Below are 17,813 nucleotides of genomic sequence, written 5' to 3'. Positions count from 1 at the left end.
CCATGCATTATCTGCCTGTGCAGTTTTTACACAAATTCATGGATGCATAAACACACACACACACACACACACACACACACACACATACGTACACATCTTCTCTCTGGGCAATTAAAAAAATCATTGGTGCAAAAGGAACACAGAGCCGCAGCTTTTTGGCCAGCTCAGGAGTAATACTGATGATGCTTGAGGAAAGTGACACTGCCAAAAAAGAGAGAGAGAACAGTGCCTACAGAACAAACCGAAATGCACATTCCTCCACGGGAGTGCTGTGTAACTGAAGCTCCAGGTGTTGGTCCCACACTTCACTGACTGACTGACTGACTGAAGACTCTGCTAATTAAAAACACATGCGGACCAACAGAAGAAGCAGACGCGGTAAAAAGATGACTAAAATCTGACAGTGCACAGCTTTATTTTGCAAATGATCTACACTTTACACAAGTCCACTGCCTACATAAGTAACATCCTTACAATAAAACATCTGATATTACATCATTTTAAGCAATAGGATGTACAATTGCCATCTCACGGCTGATAAAATGGGTGAAAACTCCAAAAGGCGTTTTGCAAAGACAATTTATCAACCACTCTATCACAGAGACTTGAATGTGGGTTCTTTCGAATTGACCCACCGAAACTAACCAGAACAACCAGTTGACCACCTAGCAATCACATATCAACATGCTATAAACACTTTAGTAACTAAATAGCAACATTCTGGCAACCAGCTGTACTTAATTCTACCCCTCGAATTTGATTGGCCGAGTGGTGTTTCAAGAGTGATGAAACACATTCTATGATGAAAACATAATCTGTGCTGAGTATTTTTCTGTGAATATTTCTGAAAGTTACAACATTACATCAGTAGGCAGCGAGAAGTGACTTTTTGAATTGGACACTGGTCACTGGACCTTTCATTCCACTGATTCGTTCAAAACACCGATTCATTTCAGGAATGAAATAAGTGACTTATCATCATGAATGAGGCAATAAACCATTCACTCAACTAACTCATTAGTTTACACTGATTGATTCAGGAACGGAATAAGTGATTTTACTTTATAAATGAGTGAAAGATTCATTCACTCAACTGATTCATTCAAAACACTATTCATTCAAAACTCGTAAAATGAGATGTGTAAAAAGTAATTGTCAGTATTATGTCTAAATCACAAGTAACTCAAAATGTTATATTTGTAATAAACATTTAAATTTAAATGTTTTCCATCATCTTTGATTTTTTATTTATTTTTTTTATATAAACTTTACAGTATTGTATTTGAACAGCTGGAAACCACAACTATGCCTTAAGATGCAGTCTAAATATGCAGCTCACTTGTTTTTAATACAACATTATGGAGTGCTACCTACAGACATTTCTATCAACTATCAGAGGTCCTGCCCTAGACTCGCCTTTACATTATATCCAAAACCGAGGAGCATTTAAGATCTTATAAATGAAAATACAATTCTTATGAGGATAGACAATGCTAGAAACCAAATTACTAAGAAAAAAGTGGCGGTGTTGTGTGAAGTAAGTGTCCCAGCATGCCTACACATTCTACCTACTGGCATTCTCCATGGGATAAATTCTCACAGGAGGGTAGGCTGTAACAATCATCACACATTGTTGATCTGTAAATATCAGCCAGACAGCAAGGGAAGCTGCAATCACTGCTGCCTGCATCTCTCCAGTCGTTTAATCATCATCCTTACAATTTAAACATTGTTTTACTGACATATTAAATCATTTCCTGGATACAAGACATATGCGCTAAACAACAACTAACAGCTGTGCCAGTTCGTCCCACGCGATGCCATGAGAAGATCCAGTATGTCAGGAGAGATTTTGTTGGTGTCACATAACTTAAGCTGTAGAAAAGTGCCCTCTGACCCTGCTTTGGGAAAGTCCTACTGTGTTTTTGTGTAAACCGCTTGCAACATACTCTCCAGCAATACGGTGACAGATGCCAGCTGTAATTCCCATTACTTTTATGTGTTTCTATGTTAAAAGGTCTTGCTTCCCTAGCAGACCCATTATCCACAAAAACATTTGTGCTTCAAACAGCCTGGGTCACTGACACCACGGTGCAAGAATAGGTGTTTTATTACAGTACATGGTGAGGGGTCCCGGTCGTATTGACTGCATATTTTTGTGAGTTGGTAAGGAAATGAGTGGTGTGTGTGTGTGTGTGTGTCCTAGTACAGTTAGCCAACTGGAGGAACAGATGGACTCCCCACCCTCCTTGTTGTGAAGAAACACAGTCTTAACACATACACACACACCCCTCAAAGCAGCATTTAACTCTAAACGGAATATGCTGCATGTTTATTTGGGCATATTCATACCTTTATTATAATACTCAAACAAAATTTGTTTCAGAGTGATGCGTAGTAAGAATTTTTTATTAAACACGGAGAAGCCAGTAAAGTTTTGCCTCAAAGAGATGCTCACTATCTATCCAGGTACTGCCTGATATATAATTACATATTTGGGAAATATGATACATTTTATTTCATCAGTATATTTAATATTTTTTCTAAATATTTCTCACCTTGTTTTATTTTTCACAAACTATGACAAATAATTTAGTTTTCAATATAATCTGGTAATTATGCAACAAAATATAAATTAAAAAGTGCACACAGAAAAACAATGCAATACAGGGAGTTGTTTATAATTATAATTCTCACAACTACACATTTTCTTCACTAACACCTCATCTACAGTATGTTAGTGATCAAAATAACGTAACCTTGGTGGTATATTGAAATCAGCAGAATCGCAACATCACAGAAAATGAAATATTCACATTCGTATTGACTGAAATGTATTGTATACTGAAAGTTAGCTCTCTTGCTAAACGGCTTGCTTTATGATAATGCAGTGCAGAGTTAAGCTGCATCATTCAGTTTAAGCAGCTCAGTTTGAGTAGGTCATATATAACGCACAGAAATCAAACCCACAGCCACTCTAGCATCTGTATGCTGAGGCCTGTGAAAGACACAATTGGTAATGCAGTCAGGCCACTGACTGAACAAGTGAGAAAGTAACTGAGTGGGAGCCTGAGAATTAGGAGCATGACTTTAGCACATGCCAACCCGTGAACACAAGCTCATCCTTCTGAGGCCTGCTGGTGGGTGTGAGCAAATGGATTCAGAAGGCTTGTTCTCCAGTGGATGCTAATGTATGGACTAGGGCGCTATTAAAAGCCACTACTGTGCGATGTGCCTGTGCATTTAATTATTTATCTATTCATGTATTCCTCCTCTTTCTAAAGGCTTTTTGTCAGTTCTTGTGTCTAACTCAGAAGCACTGGCTAGAGGAGGAGTGGGCTCAAGAGAATGAGATTACAATAAGAGCATCTCTCTGTTTGATCTTCAGCACAATAGACCTGCCTTAAATACACCTCATCTACCAGATCCCTTGCTCAACAACAACATTTCTAGGCCAGAAGTCTCAGGTAGGTGTAACTGATCGAGTGCATCCTGCTTATGCATATGGTGCAATGATAATAATGATAAACAGCACGACTGCTTATTTTTGTAGGCCAAAATCCAGAAACAAGTTAGCGCTTCTGTTTGTATCATCTTGAAGTCAGTGTTTTTTTTTTTTTAAGTGTTAAAGTCCTGAAATAAGGTCTATGATTAAAACAAGCTCAAAATATTTTCACATTTTAATCTCCCACATAAAATACATCAGTAACACCTCCTTGTGATATTTTTAAGCTTTTACTTTCTGGGATTTTTTTTTTATTTTTTATTTTTTTTATAATAAAGACTAAAAGAGTTGTCGGAGTCATGTGACCACGATGTAGTTCCTTTATAACCTATGCTTAGCTTTTTTTCCGGTGATTGTATTCAGGCTTCAAAATGTATAAAAGTTGTGTTCATTTTTGAAGATTATGATGAACAAAATCTATAAGAATCATCGACGTCTGTTGGTCACAGAGCTTATTTTTCTAAATTAATCCAAAAGGAAAATGAAAGAATCATATTGGCTTCATGCACTCAAAAAAATGATTCGAGGCCTTCTTAGGTATGACACATTTAAATTGTGTTCACTTTATTTAAATATAACTAATTGGGAATAATACATGTATATATTTAATAAGTCTAACGTAAAATGTATAAATAGTGTTATCTATGAGATTTATTTTAATTTGCTTAACTCAAATTAATTTGGCTTCGGAGCGCGCCATTTGCGCATGTGCAAGACAAGCTCAGAGAAGAACATGCACAGAGAGCGTGTGTGTCCGCCATTTTCTCGTCTGCCGCCGAAAGGACTGCTATGTCCTATTCGTTATTGGTAAGTATTATCTTGTTTGAGTATTTGTAATAAAGACTTTACCTAACTGTAATAGAATGTTTAACTTATATCATCATTTTGAGTGAAATATGCAACAGCAGTAAAAGTTGTGCGAGGTGAATTGTTCCAAGTGTCACTTCGACAGCTTAACATACTCCCGCAACTTGCAAATCCTGTGTTAGACCAGTCTAAGGATTCAGAATGTGCCTGTAACTGTGCAAAATTGGTTCTTAACTAATTGGCTTGATATCTGGATCGATATATCCGTCATAAAATGAATTGGAGGCTTGTGATCGCCGCGATTGTTTCGGAGCGAGTCTATTTTTTGCTGCGTCACTAACGGGGAATTGGCCACAGTGCATTGTTCTTAATCAAATTTGACCTGCCTAGCATGAAAAATAAGACATTTCACCATAAAATCAGTGCCCATGGTAAATCAGAGCAAGTGACAGACAGGGGTAAGCCTACATCAGAACTAGGAGTGGAACGGTACATGTAACGTTATTCAAATTGAACCGAAACGATATGGGTGTAACTGTTCGGTGCGTGAACATACAGGGAGAATACACGGCATTAAATTTAAAAAACCCGCGTGAAAATTAATGTAATTCGGAAATACTGTTAGATATGCGGGTTCTAAGGCACACCTAATCTGTAACCCCTTCTTAGTTCTGAAGCTTCATATAATGAATCTGCGATTGTCAAGATTGCAATGCTGGAATATGTTGTGTGTGTGTGTGTGTGTGTGTGTGTGTGTGTGAGAGAGAGAGTTATTGTACAGGTTTCTGCATTTGGCTTATTTCAGTCTTTATTTTCCCCCTGCATCCTGACAGGCCTGATGATCAACCTGACTGAAGATACAGACTCTTTCTTCAAGGAGTATGTGGTAAGGGATTTTTTTTTTTTTTTTATCACAATTCTGTTAATACTTTTATGTTTTATAATATATGATTGATTATTACTAAATGCTATATTTTCATTTCATAATAAAACAATGTTTTAGTGGAATAATAAGATTTTGTTTCATTATGTTCACTGCTGTCTGTGTGCACTGTGGATGGGTTAAAAGCAGAGCACGAATTCCAAGTATGGGTTACCATACTTGTCTGTATGTCACATCACTTTCGTCACTATTGAAAAGCTTATTATTGATATTCTATGAATTTTGTGTTTGCCAAATCAAACAGTCCAAGAAGTTAAGGAAAATGTTGAGTTTCAGACTGAAAAGTAGCAATGCAATTTGCTGATTACTTTTAAAATATAAAGGGGCAAATTTAATTAACCAAAGTGTTTTGTGTTTTGTCCAGGCCACTGAGGAGATTGTACAGAAGACATCAGAGTTGTGATTGAGGGCATTAAGGTTTTGAGCAACCTAGACTGCGTGATCCTGGCATTCATCAATCAGTCTCATTTATGCTCTTGATCTTAGTTCTCCTGAAAACCTAAAGTACACCTTCGAGTTTATCCAGAAAACCTAATGAACTTTGATGGACTTGAATGCAAAGATCCTGCAACTCAAAGTCAAGCTGTTTGCATGAGATGTGCAATAATGTGAATTATTTGAAAATACATGCAGGTGAGCACACACACAGAAGTACATTTCCTTTTTATAAATTCTTACATGCTTTTTTTTTTTTACACACTTTTTGTGTATTTCTTGTTAGTCATTTATGTCTTTTTAGGGATAGTTCACCCAAAAATGAAAATTGTCATCATTTACAGATCCTGGGGTTGTTCCAAACCTGTATAAATGTCTTTATTCTGTTAAACACAAAGGAAGATGTGTTAAAGTATATGGGAAACTGAACTGTTCTGGGCCACCATTGATTTCCATAATTGTTGTTTTTTTCTTCCTACTATGGAAGTCAGTGGTGGCCCAGAACTGTTCAGTTTCCCATATACTTTAACACATCTTCCTTTGTGTTCAACAGAATAAAGACATTTGTACATGTTTGGAACAACCTGAGGATGAATAAATGACAATTTTCATTTTAAGTTCACCCAGATATTAAAATTATGTCATTAATATCTCACCCTCATGTTGTTCCAAACCCGTGAGACCTCCGTTTATCTTCAGGACACAGTTTAAGATATTTTGGATTTAGTCCGAGAGCTCTCAGTCCCTCCATTGAAGCTGTGTGTACGGTCTACTGTCCATGTCCAGAAAGGTAAGAAAAACATCATCAAAGTAGTCCATGTGACATCAGAGGGTCAGTTAGAATATATTTAAGCATCGAAAATACATTTTGGTCCAAAAATAGCAAAAAGTACGACTTTATTCAGCATTGTCTTCTCTTCCGGGTCTGTTGTGAGCGGGTCGTATGTATTTCCGATGCTTCAACATTCTAACTGACCCTCTGATGTCACATGGACTACTTTGATGATGTTTTTCTTACCTTTCTGGACATGGACAGTAGACCGTACACACAGCTTCAATGGAGGGACTGAGAGCTCTCGGACTAAATCTAAAATATCTTAAACTGTGTTTCAAAGATGAACGGAGGTTTCACGGGTTTGGAACGACATGAGGGTGTTTTTGACTTTAGAATTCCATAAACTGTTCATGTGCTACAAAGGCTGGGAAAAAAAAGGCTTTAAAATGTGTACTTGCATTTTTTGTAAGTACTTTTCACATTAACACATCTAAATAAAAATCTCAATCAAAATTTGTCTCTTGTCTTTATGGGGTTCAAAAGAAGGATTTCCTAATTGATTTTCAATGAAATGTTTTAAGTTTAAGAAGCATAAAACTAATTTTATAAGTGTATCCATTTCATCTTAACTATTTGGTCGAAATTGAGTTGGACCAACTCACTTAAATTGGTCAAAATTGAGTTGGACCAACTCACTTAAATTGGTCAAAATTGAGTTGGACCAACTTGATTACATTTCATTACATGAATTATTTTTTTATGAGTTGAGTCTACACATATTTATTGGATGGAAATCCTGCCCTCAATTAAATTGAGTTTGTCCAATGAGTTATTTTTTTGAGTGTGTCCAGAAAACGAATGGGAGAAAGATATTCTCTATCTGTTGATATGAACCACACCGCAGTTATCTTATTCTTCAGCTAAGAGAACCAGGGCAATACTGGTGTGCATAAATAATTTAACATAGCATAAATATTACTCTGTCAGCAATCTAAAGCACCACCACAGGTGCCTGGATTTATTTTCTTGTTTTGCAGGAAAAAAAATAATGCGACTGTAAAAAAGATTTTGATTTATAACACAGTGCTACTCCCATGGCTTCAGCATGACCCCAATGGGCAGTAAAAGAGAAAATCAAAAACATATAAAGCAGTCATTTAAAGTATTAAAGAATGTCACAACAGCATGCACAAATGTTGGGGTCTCATTTTGAAACATTCTTTGCCTGTTTCATTCTTTACAAACCCTGATGCAAAAAATCCCAGCATAGAGCACATCCTTGAGGTAAATCTTGAACTTTCATTCACTACCATGTATGACGCTTACATTTTGAGACAGCGTTGTCACGGCCTCATTGTCTGACATTTATAGAGACTGCAGTCATAAGAGTCAGAAAATAGAATGACTAACATTACATGGCAATGGTCATATGTTTATCATTTATTTACATTAAACTGCATTATTAACTTACTGCATGTAAACTTGACTCTGATGTTTACCTGATGTCGTTCTGCTGAGGTGGTTTCTTATTCCCGACCAGGTTCACTGTTTTTGCTTGTATGGGCTTCTCCTCTCTAAAATGTACAAACACAATTTAGATAGTAACGGTAACTCTCTCAAAAGAAATTATTGGCTCTTTTGCATAAAGTTTTTTTTTTTTTTTTAACTAACATTTTCTAATATTACCAACCTTCACCAAACATACATTTTCATGAAATGAAAGTTGAGTTATAAAGACAAAACATCTCCTTTTGTAAACAATTCTGCAATATTGATTTTAAAGAATGGTACATCCAAAAATGAAGATTCTGTCTGAAGACAAATGAAGATAAATAAAAGAGTACAAAAAAATCTTCTTTTATATTCCACAGAAGAAAGCCAGTCATGTTTGGAATTACATAAAGGTGAGTAAATGATAACAGAATTCAGAACAGAATATTTTCGGGTGAACTATGCCTTTAAGCTAGCACAGTATGGTTGTGTTTCTGAATGCCTCAAAAGCGTTCTGAAGTCGACCTCTAGCTTCTGCTTCAGGACAGAAGTTTCTTCGAGAGTGAGCAACTCAAACATCGATCTCAAGACACACAGCAAATTAAAATGAGAGTTTGTTTATCAGCACACTAAGACAAATTAGTACAAAGATTATATGGTGATCTGTCTCTTCTCTCTAAGAGAAATACTGTATAACTGAGACTGAATTCAGTGATCATTTGACCTGTGACCTTTAGCCATTCAAAGAAAAAAATATATACATTTTTCTTTCAGAAGAGTTTTTCCTGTGAGTAATTTAGGACAAGTAGTGGTTAAGTTATTGATTGTATTTGCTCAGTGAACCAATTTAAGAATCTAAAAGGTGACCAACAACTAATGTAATATAATCTTATGTAATATAAGCAATGATAGCTTCTAAATGGCAGATGGACAGGAAGCCAAGAAACATCTTCACACTCATGATAACACTGATGAACCACAAATAGACATTCAGAATAAAACTTTATAAACCATCCTACATGTAAACTGCAGACGAGTCATAAAAAGATCTCTTTTTTTTACTAGTTTTCATTTGAAGTATTTGGTTGAATACTTTTGCTAGTTATTATTATTACAAAGATATTATTAGGAGGATCTAAAAAGAAAAGAAAAAAAATTTGAACAGATGAGGAAAAACATAAAGCTATGACTGATGCTTCTACTCAAGCTGTGATTGATGCTCACTACAATCAGGGAAGATTTCAATGAATGGGTTAAGGATCCTGTTGATCATGATGATCATGATGACGAGGCACGGAAATATTGTCGTGATCGGGCAGGAATCCTGACACTGGTGGTGAACAGTGTGGAGAACATTCACTAACCTATTTACAAAAACATTAAAAATGCATGATGTGTCGAATAAATGAACAAACAATGTGACATGACGTGTGCTGCCTGAAACGAATCCATCACACAGTGATGTGTAAAACAGCAGGATGTATTTAGTTGTAGATATTTAGCTCTTGCATGTCGATACACCCCTCTCTCTTTAACAGCTATACCTGTGAGTAGTCACCTGGCCGTTTGTTAGACAATGTTGTTTTGGACGTGTTTGAATATACAAGTGATGCTAATCCATGACATGTGGCCATAAGGATTGAGAAAGTGGACATACTTGGCCAGACTCACCCACACACACACACACATACACACACAGGAGCTCAGGTGCAGGCACCTCAGGTGATGACTTTATTAGTAGGCTATTGCAAACAGATGCACCTACAGAAACCATTACAAGCTGTTTGCCTTTTGGTCTCCAGAAGCAGCACAAATACTACAGGCGAGCTTCTTATAAAGCGTGACGTCTTACTTGAGTATGGCCTCATCCTTTGCCTCTTCCTCCTTCTGCCGAAGCATCACAGCCATGATAATGTTCCTCTCCTCCTCGGTGAGGTGACTGAGGTCCGGAAGCTCGGGTACGGAGTTCTGCGCTGTGGGTGGGCGAGGGCCGCCGCGGGGCCCCACCGAGGCGGACATATTTTACCCCTGTGTGATCGGTGCACAATCCCGGCTATGTAAACCGCTATTCAGGACATAGTCCGATGGCTTATCCGCGGCAGTCGCGAGCGTGGCGAACCGTTCATCGTTGCGGCGGGCACCCACGGTTGCGCTTCTCTTCCTATACGGGTTTTTGTCCTGTGTCTCTCCCCCCCCCCACCCCCCGCCCGCCCGCCTGCTTCTCCCCTCCAGGTCCAGTTAAGGGTAGTCCATATCCGATCTGGAGGACATGTGCGAGTCGAAAAGGGGGGTCTTGCGCTTGTTGAAGAAGCCGCCTCGGAGCTCGGGCTCTCGGGTGGGATGATGGGAGAAAAGGCGGAGTCCCCTCGGCGCTCTGTTTTCCGAGCTCGCTGCTGCTGCTGATGCTGCCGCTGTCAGGGAGACGGAATAGTCAATGGGACCGCAGCCCCTCAAGCGCGCGCACGCATCCTCTGGACGGCCGCGCGCACTCTCGTTTGAGAATGGGGGCTCGCTGCACGCGCACTCTGAATCCCATTTTCGTTCTCCAATCGCATCTACCAGCAGCCGACGCTTTGAGATTCACCGAGCCTGAATCGCGGCTGAGATTGAGAACAGTGTGTGTTGCAAGTGCAAATTCAGCACACCCCACACGAGAGGCTAAAATATAAATAATGATGCACACTAAACCCAGACTTTATGCAACTAACTAACTATCTGGTTAAGGGGGACACTTAAACTTAATCATCTTTTTCATTATTTCTTATATTTAAAACTCCCTTGAGGCAAAGAATGTTGAAAGAGTGAAATGTGAGAGTAATTTGTAATTGTAATGTTTGTAGTTTTACTGTACACGGTAAAATAATTAATCTAATTTTCCCAAATTCGTTTAACACCCCATTTTGCCAACAGTGCCATTTAAATCATTAATGAGAAGGAACACAAACAAAATCTAATTTCTGAATTGAACTTGTTGAGACAGGCTATACCTCAGATACGTTTTCAGATATTGCATTTTAACTTAAATTATTAAGGCAGCACTTACTTATGAAAGTTGAAACTATTGTACAACTTATAAATAACATAAAATAAATATGCAATAATCAAATCATGAATTGCTCATCAAATGCTGAGCAGTTTATTATAGCAGTAGTATTAATAATATATAATATATTAATAATAATAATACGGCATTGTAGTTCTTGCATGTGCAGTTTCTAAACGCTGGTTGTAGAGCGTGGTTTTAGTGGGGACTTTTATTTTGGCATTTCTCCCTGGCTTCAATGACGTTACCTTACATCGTCTACAGCTTCTTCGCTTATAATGCACTTCTGCTATCTTTGATTTCATATTTCTGTCGTTTGTGTTTAATCTGGTAAGGAAAACCTTGTTAAATATCATTTTTAATTGTATGCATATGTTGGCAAGTGTACGAGACACAAAATTACAAAACGCTGCATATGATTTTGTTTATTAGATTTCCTGATGTCTCACATAGAGCAGTTTATTTGATGATTGTGTTTCGGCTGATTACAGCTTGTAAACTAAATGAGAAATGCAATTTGACATGCCATCGTAAATTAACTTAGCTACATTAAAACTGGTCACTATGCTGATATTGTAGATTACATCTGCTGAAAACAGTAGGCTACCTGTAGACAAATTTATTATTATAGTAAAATTATTAAAAACCACTGACTTAACTTAGTGCATAGTGAATGTTTAACATCTTAGGGTCTAATGGGCATAGAATTGAGCTTTATGCAACGTAAATAATATGCGTATTTTGCTGCTGGTTTGATATCTAGCTCAAAGTGATTATACGGTTTAAATTAATATGGTAAAATATATATACATACATACACACACACACACACACACACACACACACACATATATATATATATATATATATATATATATATGTGTGTGTATATATATATATATATATATATATGTGTGTGTATGTATGTATGTATGTATGTATATATATATATATATATATATATATATATATATATATATGTATATATATATATATATATATATATATATATATATATATATATATATATAAAACAGCACGATTGCTTATATATAACAGTTAAATGCACAACAACAAGGTTTTTTTTTCTCTCAATATTATTCTCAATCATTGTGGACAGCTATGCTGCCTGTAGTGGTGGTGCATGGAGGTGCTGGTCATGTTCCTAAAGAAAGAGCTGAACTCTCTACTATCGGTGTAAAGGAGGCAACCAGGACTGGGTATGCCATCCTCCAGAAGGGTGGAAGTGCCATGGATGCTGTAGTTGAAGCAGTGGCACTGATGGAGAACAATCCAAGATTCAATGCAGGTACCCATCAGTTAACTCTCATATTCTCAGACTTCTTGCTTAATACCTCTACAACATAAGTAGAAAACTCAGTTCATGCTCATGTCATAGGAAGGGGGTCAGTGCTAAATGTGAAGGGGGAGGTAGAAATGGATGCAATGGTAATGGACGGCAGGACACTAGATAGTGGGGCTGTTTCAGCGGTCAGAAGAATTGCTAACCCCGTGCAACTGGCCAGGCTTGTCATGGAGAAGGTATTATTGTAAATTGCACAACATCTTCACAAATACTGTACATAACCACCATGGAAGAATTAAAAAAAAAAGTGTTAATAGTAGGAATACTAGGCTATATGATATCTGATGATTTATGAATACATTTAATGCAATCATTAGTTGATTTTACCACCGTTTACATTTTAAAATAATCAAATAGTAATGTGAATGATGTCTGTCCTCTCTCTGGAGACCAAACACTTGTGTCTGACAGCTGAAGGTGCATCTAAGTTTGCCAGAAGCATTGGTGTACCAGAAGTGCCTGAGGAGTCATTGATCACAGACTATGCCAAGATGCGCTGGAAGAAGAACCTGGAGCCAGATGCCAACCCTGTGGAATGCCAAATGTAAAGCTTTTATGTAATGAAAACTGGTACAGAGTGCTGACATATTGTTTTTGGCATAAGATGTCTTATGTCTGAAACTCCTACTAAGAAGAAAGAGTTGCAGTAATAGTTAAAGAAAGATTGAAAGTACCTATATGACTTATCTCTGAAACTCATAGATTCTAAACACACTAGCGATAATGAGTTTGCAAATGTTAAGAAATTGCAACACATGCCGTGTTTCAGTGTTTATCTAATTTCTTTCTTTCTTTCTGATGAACTAGCTACCAGAATAAATAAGACATTTTGTTTGTAAATCCATTTTGTATGCATGTGTTTCAGGGGCAAGATGGGAACAGTCGGAGCAGTAGCTGTGGATAAAGACGGGAACATTGCTTGTGCCACATCCACTGGTGGAATGATTAATAAAATGGAGGGTCGCGTGGGAGACACGCCGTGTGTTGGTAAATCCAAACCTGCCGCTTTGTAGTGTCTGTTCAGGGCCTTGATCTAATTTTCACTACAGTACTCCATTGTTAACACTTTTCAGAGAAATCACCCTACAAATGGCTTTACTTAAAACTGTTTCTGTGTATTAAACTGAAATAGAAGAAAGTATTTTAACACTGAAAAGATTTAACCTTTACTTTGACTAAAATATATGACATGGGATTGAACTCTGACCTTTGGACATGTAATAATCTGTATAATTTCCAGCTGCTCAAGAGAGCTTCTTGTCTGCTGAGTTAATGTTCAAACCACAGATCAGCACACCACATCACCCTCCAGATACACATTCTCTCAGGACACAGTTTAACCTGTGGGAATCACGCATACACACTAGTTAGTGATAGAAACAGAGCTGGGTAATCAGGAGAATAGACTCTGCTGGTATTGTCTGATTTAGTACAGTAAGAGAGCAAATAAGCGAAAGTGTAAAACGACAGCTGCTTTATTCTCCCTTTATGCAGTGAAAATTATCAGGGTTTGCCTCAAACAGGTGAAAGTTCATCTGGAGCAAACGATTTGCTGAGTGTGAGTGTGTGTATAGGGAAGATCTCACTCTGGATCTGTGTTGTTGTTTTTTTGTCTGATTTTCAGGATGTGGTGGTTATGCAGATAATAATATCGGGGCAGTCTCACCCACAGGTCATGGGGAAGCCATCATGAAAGTCACGCTGTCCAGACTCATTCTCTTCCACATGGAGCAAGGCATGTGTTACAATATCAGTACAACTTATTCAGCATAAGAACAAACAAAGCTTTGTGTTCTTTTTTCTTATTTTTTTAAATATTTTTTCAAGTGAATAAATTACTATATTTATTATAGAGAATATTAATTTAAACCATGAATAATCAAATTTATTATCAGGCTTTTTACTTTCTGTGATACTTTATTCTGGTCAGCTGTATGTAGCAGTTGTATTTTTAATCTTATTTTTAATAAAATGATACTTTTAAACTGCAAGGACCTATTAAATTGATCAAAAGTGACAGTAAAGACATTTACAATGCTACAAAAAAATTATTTTAAATAAATGCTGTTCTTTTGAACCTTCTATTCATCAAAGAATGCAGAAAAAAAGTATCACAGATTCTGCTAAAAAAAATCAGCTTTGTCATTACAGGAATAAATTATATTTTAAAATATATTCAAATAGAAAACAATTATTTTAAATTGTAATAATAGTTCACAATATCACTGTTTTCCCTCTGTTTTTGATCAAATAAATGCATCCTTGGTAAGCATAAGAGACCAACCCAAACTTTTGAATTTGTGTATTCTATCACTGTCTCGCGATAGTGAAATATATTTCATGTCTCCCGTATTACTTGTCCTTTTCCTACTAACACAAGTTATAATATCAGTGTCTCAAAACAAGCCACTACCAGAAGTAGTAAAAATAATATTAGAGGACTTTAATTGGAGGACATTAATTTTAATATACAGTACATGGTGAGCAAGAAATAAAAACATTGCTCGGAATAACTAGGAAGTTATAAGAGACAACTAGATTTGGATTGAAAACAAAACATGTTAGATTATAATTAAACATGTTAGATCAAAAAGTAGTTACTAGAAAAAGTAACTATAACTATTGATTAATAATTTAAAACTGAGCATAATTGCAAGAGCTTTGAATCACGATGGGATCAAAATGAAGCTGTCTGGGTTTATGTTGTGATAATGCCCTTTCTATAGTACATTATCATAATTATCATTTTATATAAAGAAAAGTTAATCTAGCCATATGACCGTATGATATCTCTCTTCTTGTGTACTGTGCACTTGTAATCGGTAGTTTTATTGTTGCTGCATGCCATCTACAGTATAAATGTCACATCTTGGACCATAAATCTGTCTGCATTGTAATACTGATCTAAAAGCAAAAGATATAGACATGAGCTCATATGAACGGTTTGCATGTGTTCATAATAAGCTATGTGACCAATTCCTTGCAGCATTTTTGTGAATAAATAGCTTGAATTACTGCAGCTACACATTAACTGGAGATCTAGGGCCTTATTAAGATGCTCAAGTCTGTTTAGGTAAACATTGCTCACTTCATGAGTCGGAGTAAAAACTGTTTTAGTCAGTGTAACATGGTCTCTCATTAACCAGTCAGTATGTGTAGTGTGAGTTAGCCATTGTTTTCTGTTGAGGTGATCTGTGTGTCTGCTTTTGCCTTGTGTGTGTGGAAACACAACAGGAAATGTGTTTTTGATTAGGCTGATCTATGTGTGTGGATATGGGCAGGGTGTTGATAAGATTTATTTGGTTTCATCTTCCAATCCATATGAACCACATCATTTAAAGGAATAATTCAACCTAAAATGAAAAGTTGCCTACACTTTACTCACCCTCAGGCCATCCGAGATGTAGATGAGTTTGTTTCTTCATTGAAACTTAGCTCTTCATTGAAACATTACATGCTCATCTTTGGATCCTCTGCAGTGAATGGGTGCCGTCAAAATGAGGGATTAAACAACTAATAAAAACATCACAGTAATCCACAAGAAATCCACACAACTCCAGTACATCAATTAACATCTTGTGAAGCAAAAATCTGTTTGCTTGTATTAAACAAATCAGGCATTAAAGGGGTCATATTACATTGCTAAAAAGGAACATTATTTTGTTTATTTGGTGTAATGCATTGTGTTCACGCAGTTTAAGGTTCTAAAAACACATTGTTTTCCACATGATGTACATTATTGTTGCTCCTCTATGCCCTGCCTTTCTGAAACGTGTAGATTTTTACAAAGCTTGTCGTTCTGAAAAGCGCGGTGGGCTCTGATTGGCCCGCTATCCAGTGCGTTATGCAAATCTTCTCATACAGTGATGTAGACATGGGGGCATGTTTGAAGGCGTTTACTTTTAAAAGAATATCGCTTTGGGTTTGAGTCTGTAATCTTTCCGACTTTACGGAACAGCTTTTAACACTTCAAAGACAAAGAAAAATATGAAATTGCATCATATGACCCCTTTAAGACGTTTTAAACTTCAAACCGTTGCTTCCAGCGAAAACAAATCCTATCTCCATAATATTGCTTTCGTCTCGACTAAATCAGGAGACAAATATGCACAGATTAAGCAGCATTTACATATGAAAGCAGGCTAACATCATTCAACACAAATATGTTGGATAATATGGTGGATTTTGATGTGAGAGGACAACAGGGGATTGACTTTTTGAGTCATTATTATGGACTTGTATTTTGGCCAGAATACCAAAATATGGCACCCATTCACTACAGAGGATCCATAGGTGACGATTTCTCCAATTCTGTTCTGTTGAAGAAACAAATACCTATATATCTTGTATAGTCTGAGGGTGAGTAAATTTATAGCAAACAACCATTTTTAGAGTGAACTATTCCTTTAAAACATTTGCTTCCTTATAATGCATTACATGTTCACATACATCTGGCAAGAGATCTGGAATGATAATACCGTGTACTATTAATATTGTTATACCACTGCATTATTTATATTAGTAAATCACTTACTTGTATGATTCAGCTAAGTGTGTGTTGTTCTTTATTCTATAGGAAAGACCCCAGAGGAAGCTAGTGACCTGGCTCTTACGTATATGAAGGAGCGGGTGGATGGTCTTGGTGGGGCTGTGGTGGTAGATCCAAAAGGGACCTGGGCAGCTCAGTTCAGCAGTTTACAGATGTCATGGGCCGCTGCCCAGCAAGGCGAACTCCACTTTGGGCTGTACCATGGTGAACACTTTGTTGAGCCTGTACAAGAGAACATATAATGAACATGTTCTCATTTTTGGTTGATTATATTTTCACAGTAAGTATTGAATACAAAAGGAAATATGCCTGCAAATCAGTGTTTGTGTAAAATACATACATGCCTCATGGCATTATGCATTTTGAAGTTGATCTTCTCTACACCTAAAAGTAAAGCTATGTAAGTCTTAAATATATTGATTGAAAACATATTAAAAAAAACTACTGCAACACTCCTTTTTGAGGGCAGTGTAACTGTCCTTAGTGGTAATACTGTATATTCTCCACTAGATGGAGATATATGATTTTTTTTGGAATCGAGTGAATTTAATTTGTTGTAAGGTGCAGTGCACATTAAAAGGGATAGATCACCCAAATTGATAATCCTGTCATAATTTGCTCACCTCTCAATTTGTTCCAAACATGTTTGTGTTTCTTTCTTCTGTTGAATACAAAAGAAGATTTTTTTTGAAGAATCTTGGTAACAAAACAAAAAGTAGATGGTAGCCATTTAATTCCATAGTCTAAATGTAGCTTCAAAATATCTTCTTGTGTGAGTAACTGTTGACATAATTTTCAATTTTAGATGTATAATCCATTAATAATTACTTAATAAATAATAATGATTACTTTTAAACTAAAATTGTAAAATAAATGGTATGCATTTTGTAGCTATACTA

General features: G+C 36.6%; 2 protein-coding genes and 1 long non-coding RNA gene across 8 annotated transcripts in view; 2 read left to right on the top strand and 1 right to left on the bottom strand.

The window, feature by feature from the left end:
- Nucleotides 1-10,155, bottom strand: part of LOC128026175 (regulating synaptic membrane exocytosis protein 1) — a 72,718-nt gene extending 62,563 nt beyond the window's left edge. For 3 of the 6 annotated variants that reach the window (XM_052612986.1, XM_052612987.1, XM_052612988.1), the window contains exons 1-2: nucleotides 9,809-10,155; nucleotides 7,965-8,039 (exon numbers count right to left, since the gene is read on the bottom strand). In XM_052612986.1, coding sequence (XP_052468946.1) covers nucleotides 7,965-8,039; nucleotides 9,809-9,975 — 242 coding nt within the window. In that variant the 5' untranslated portion in view covers nucleotides 9,976-10,155. The remainder of the gene's footprint in view (nucleotides 1-7,964; nucleotides 8,040-9,808) is intronic. The other 3 variants (XM_052612989.1, XM_052612990.1, XM_052612992.1) reach the window with 1 other exon arrangement.
- On the top strand, nucleotides 4,016-6,078 carry LOC128026177 (uncharacterized). Its single transcript, XR_008186365.1, has 3 exons — nucleotides 4,016-4,312; nucleotides 5,146-5,198; nucleotides 5,620-6,078. It is a non-coding gene; the product is annotated as an uncharacterized LOC128026177 (long non-coding RNA).
- A 1,016-nt stretch (nucleotides 10,156-11,171) lies between the features above and the next one.
- asrgl1 (asparaginase and isoaspartyl peptidase 1) lies at nucleotides 11,172-17,510 on the top strand. Its single transcript, XM_052612993.1, has 7 exons — nucleotides 11,172-11,329; nucleotides 12,120-12,308; nucleotides 12,399-12,541; nucleotides 12,755-12,909; nucleotides 13,231-13,352; nucleotides 13,990-14,100; nucleotides 16,942-17,510. The coding sequence occupies exons 2-7, from the start codon at nucleotides 12,122-12,124 to the stop codon at nucleotides 17,154-17,156; spliced, it is 933 nt and encodes a 310-aa protein (XP_052468953.1). The 5' UTR covers nucleotides 11,172-11,329; nucleotides 12,120-12,121; the 3' UTR covers nucleotides 17,157-17,510.
- The last annotated feature ends 303 nt before the right edge of the window (nucleotides 17,511-17,813 follow it).

This window comes from Carassius gibelio, chromosome A13, assembly GCF_023724105.1.
Source record: "Carassius gibelio isolate Cgi1373 ecotype wild population from Czech Republic chromosome A13, carGib1.2-hapl.c, whole genome shotgun sequence".
In the NCBI taxonomy this organism is placed as follows: Eukaryota; Metazoa; Chordata; class Actinopteri; order Cypriniformes; family Cyprinidae; genus Carassius; species Carassius gibelio.
This window is presented reverse-complemented; position numbering and strand designations above follow the sequence as displayed.

Coding starts and splice junctions, on each gene's coding strand:
- asrgl1 (XM_052612993.1), top strand. CDS start 12,122: ATGCTGCCTGTAGTGGTGGTGCATGGAGGTGCTGGTCATGTTCCTAAA. Junction 12,309..12,398: donor CAATCCAAGATTCAATGCAG/GTACCCATCAGT, acceptor CTCATGTCATAG/GAAGGGGGTCAGTGCTAAAT. Junction 12,542..12,754: donor CCAGGCTTGTCATGGAGAAG/GTATTATTGTAA, acceptor CTCTCTCTGGAG/ACCAAACACTTGTGTCTGAC.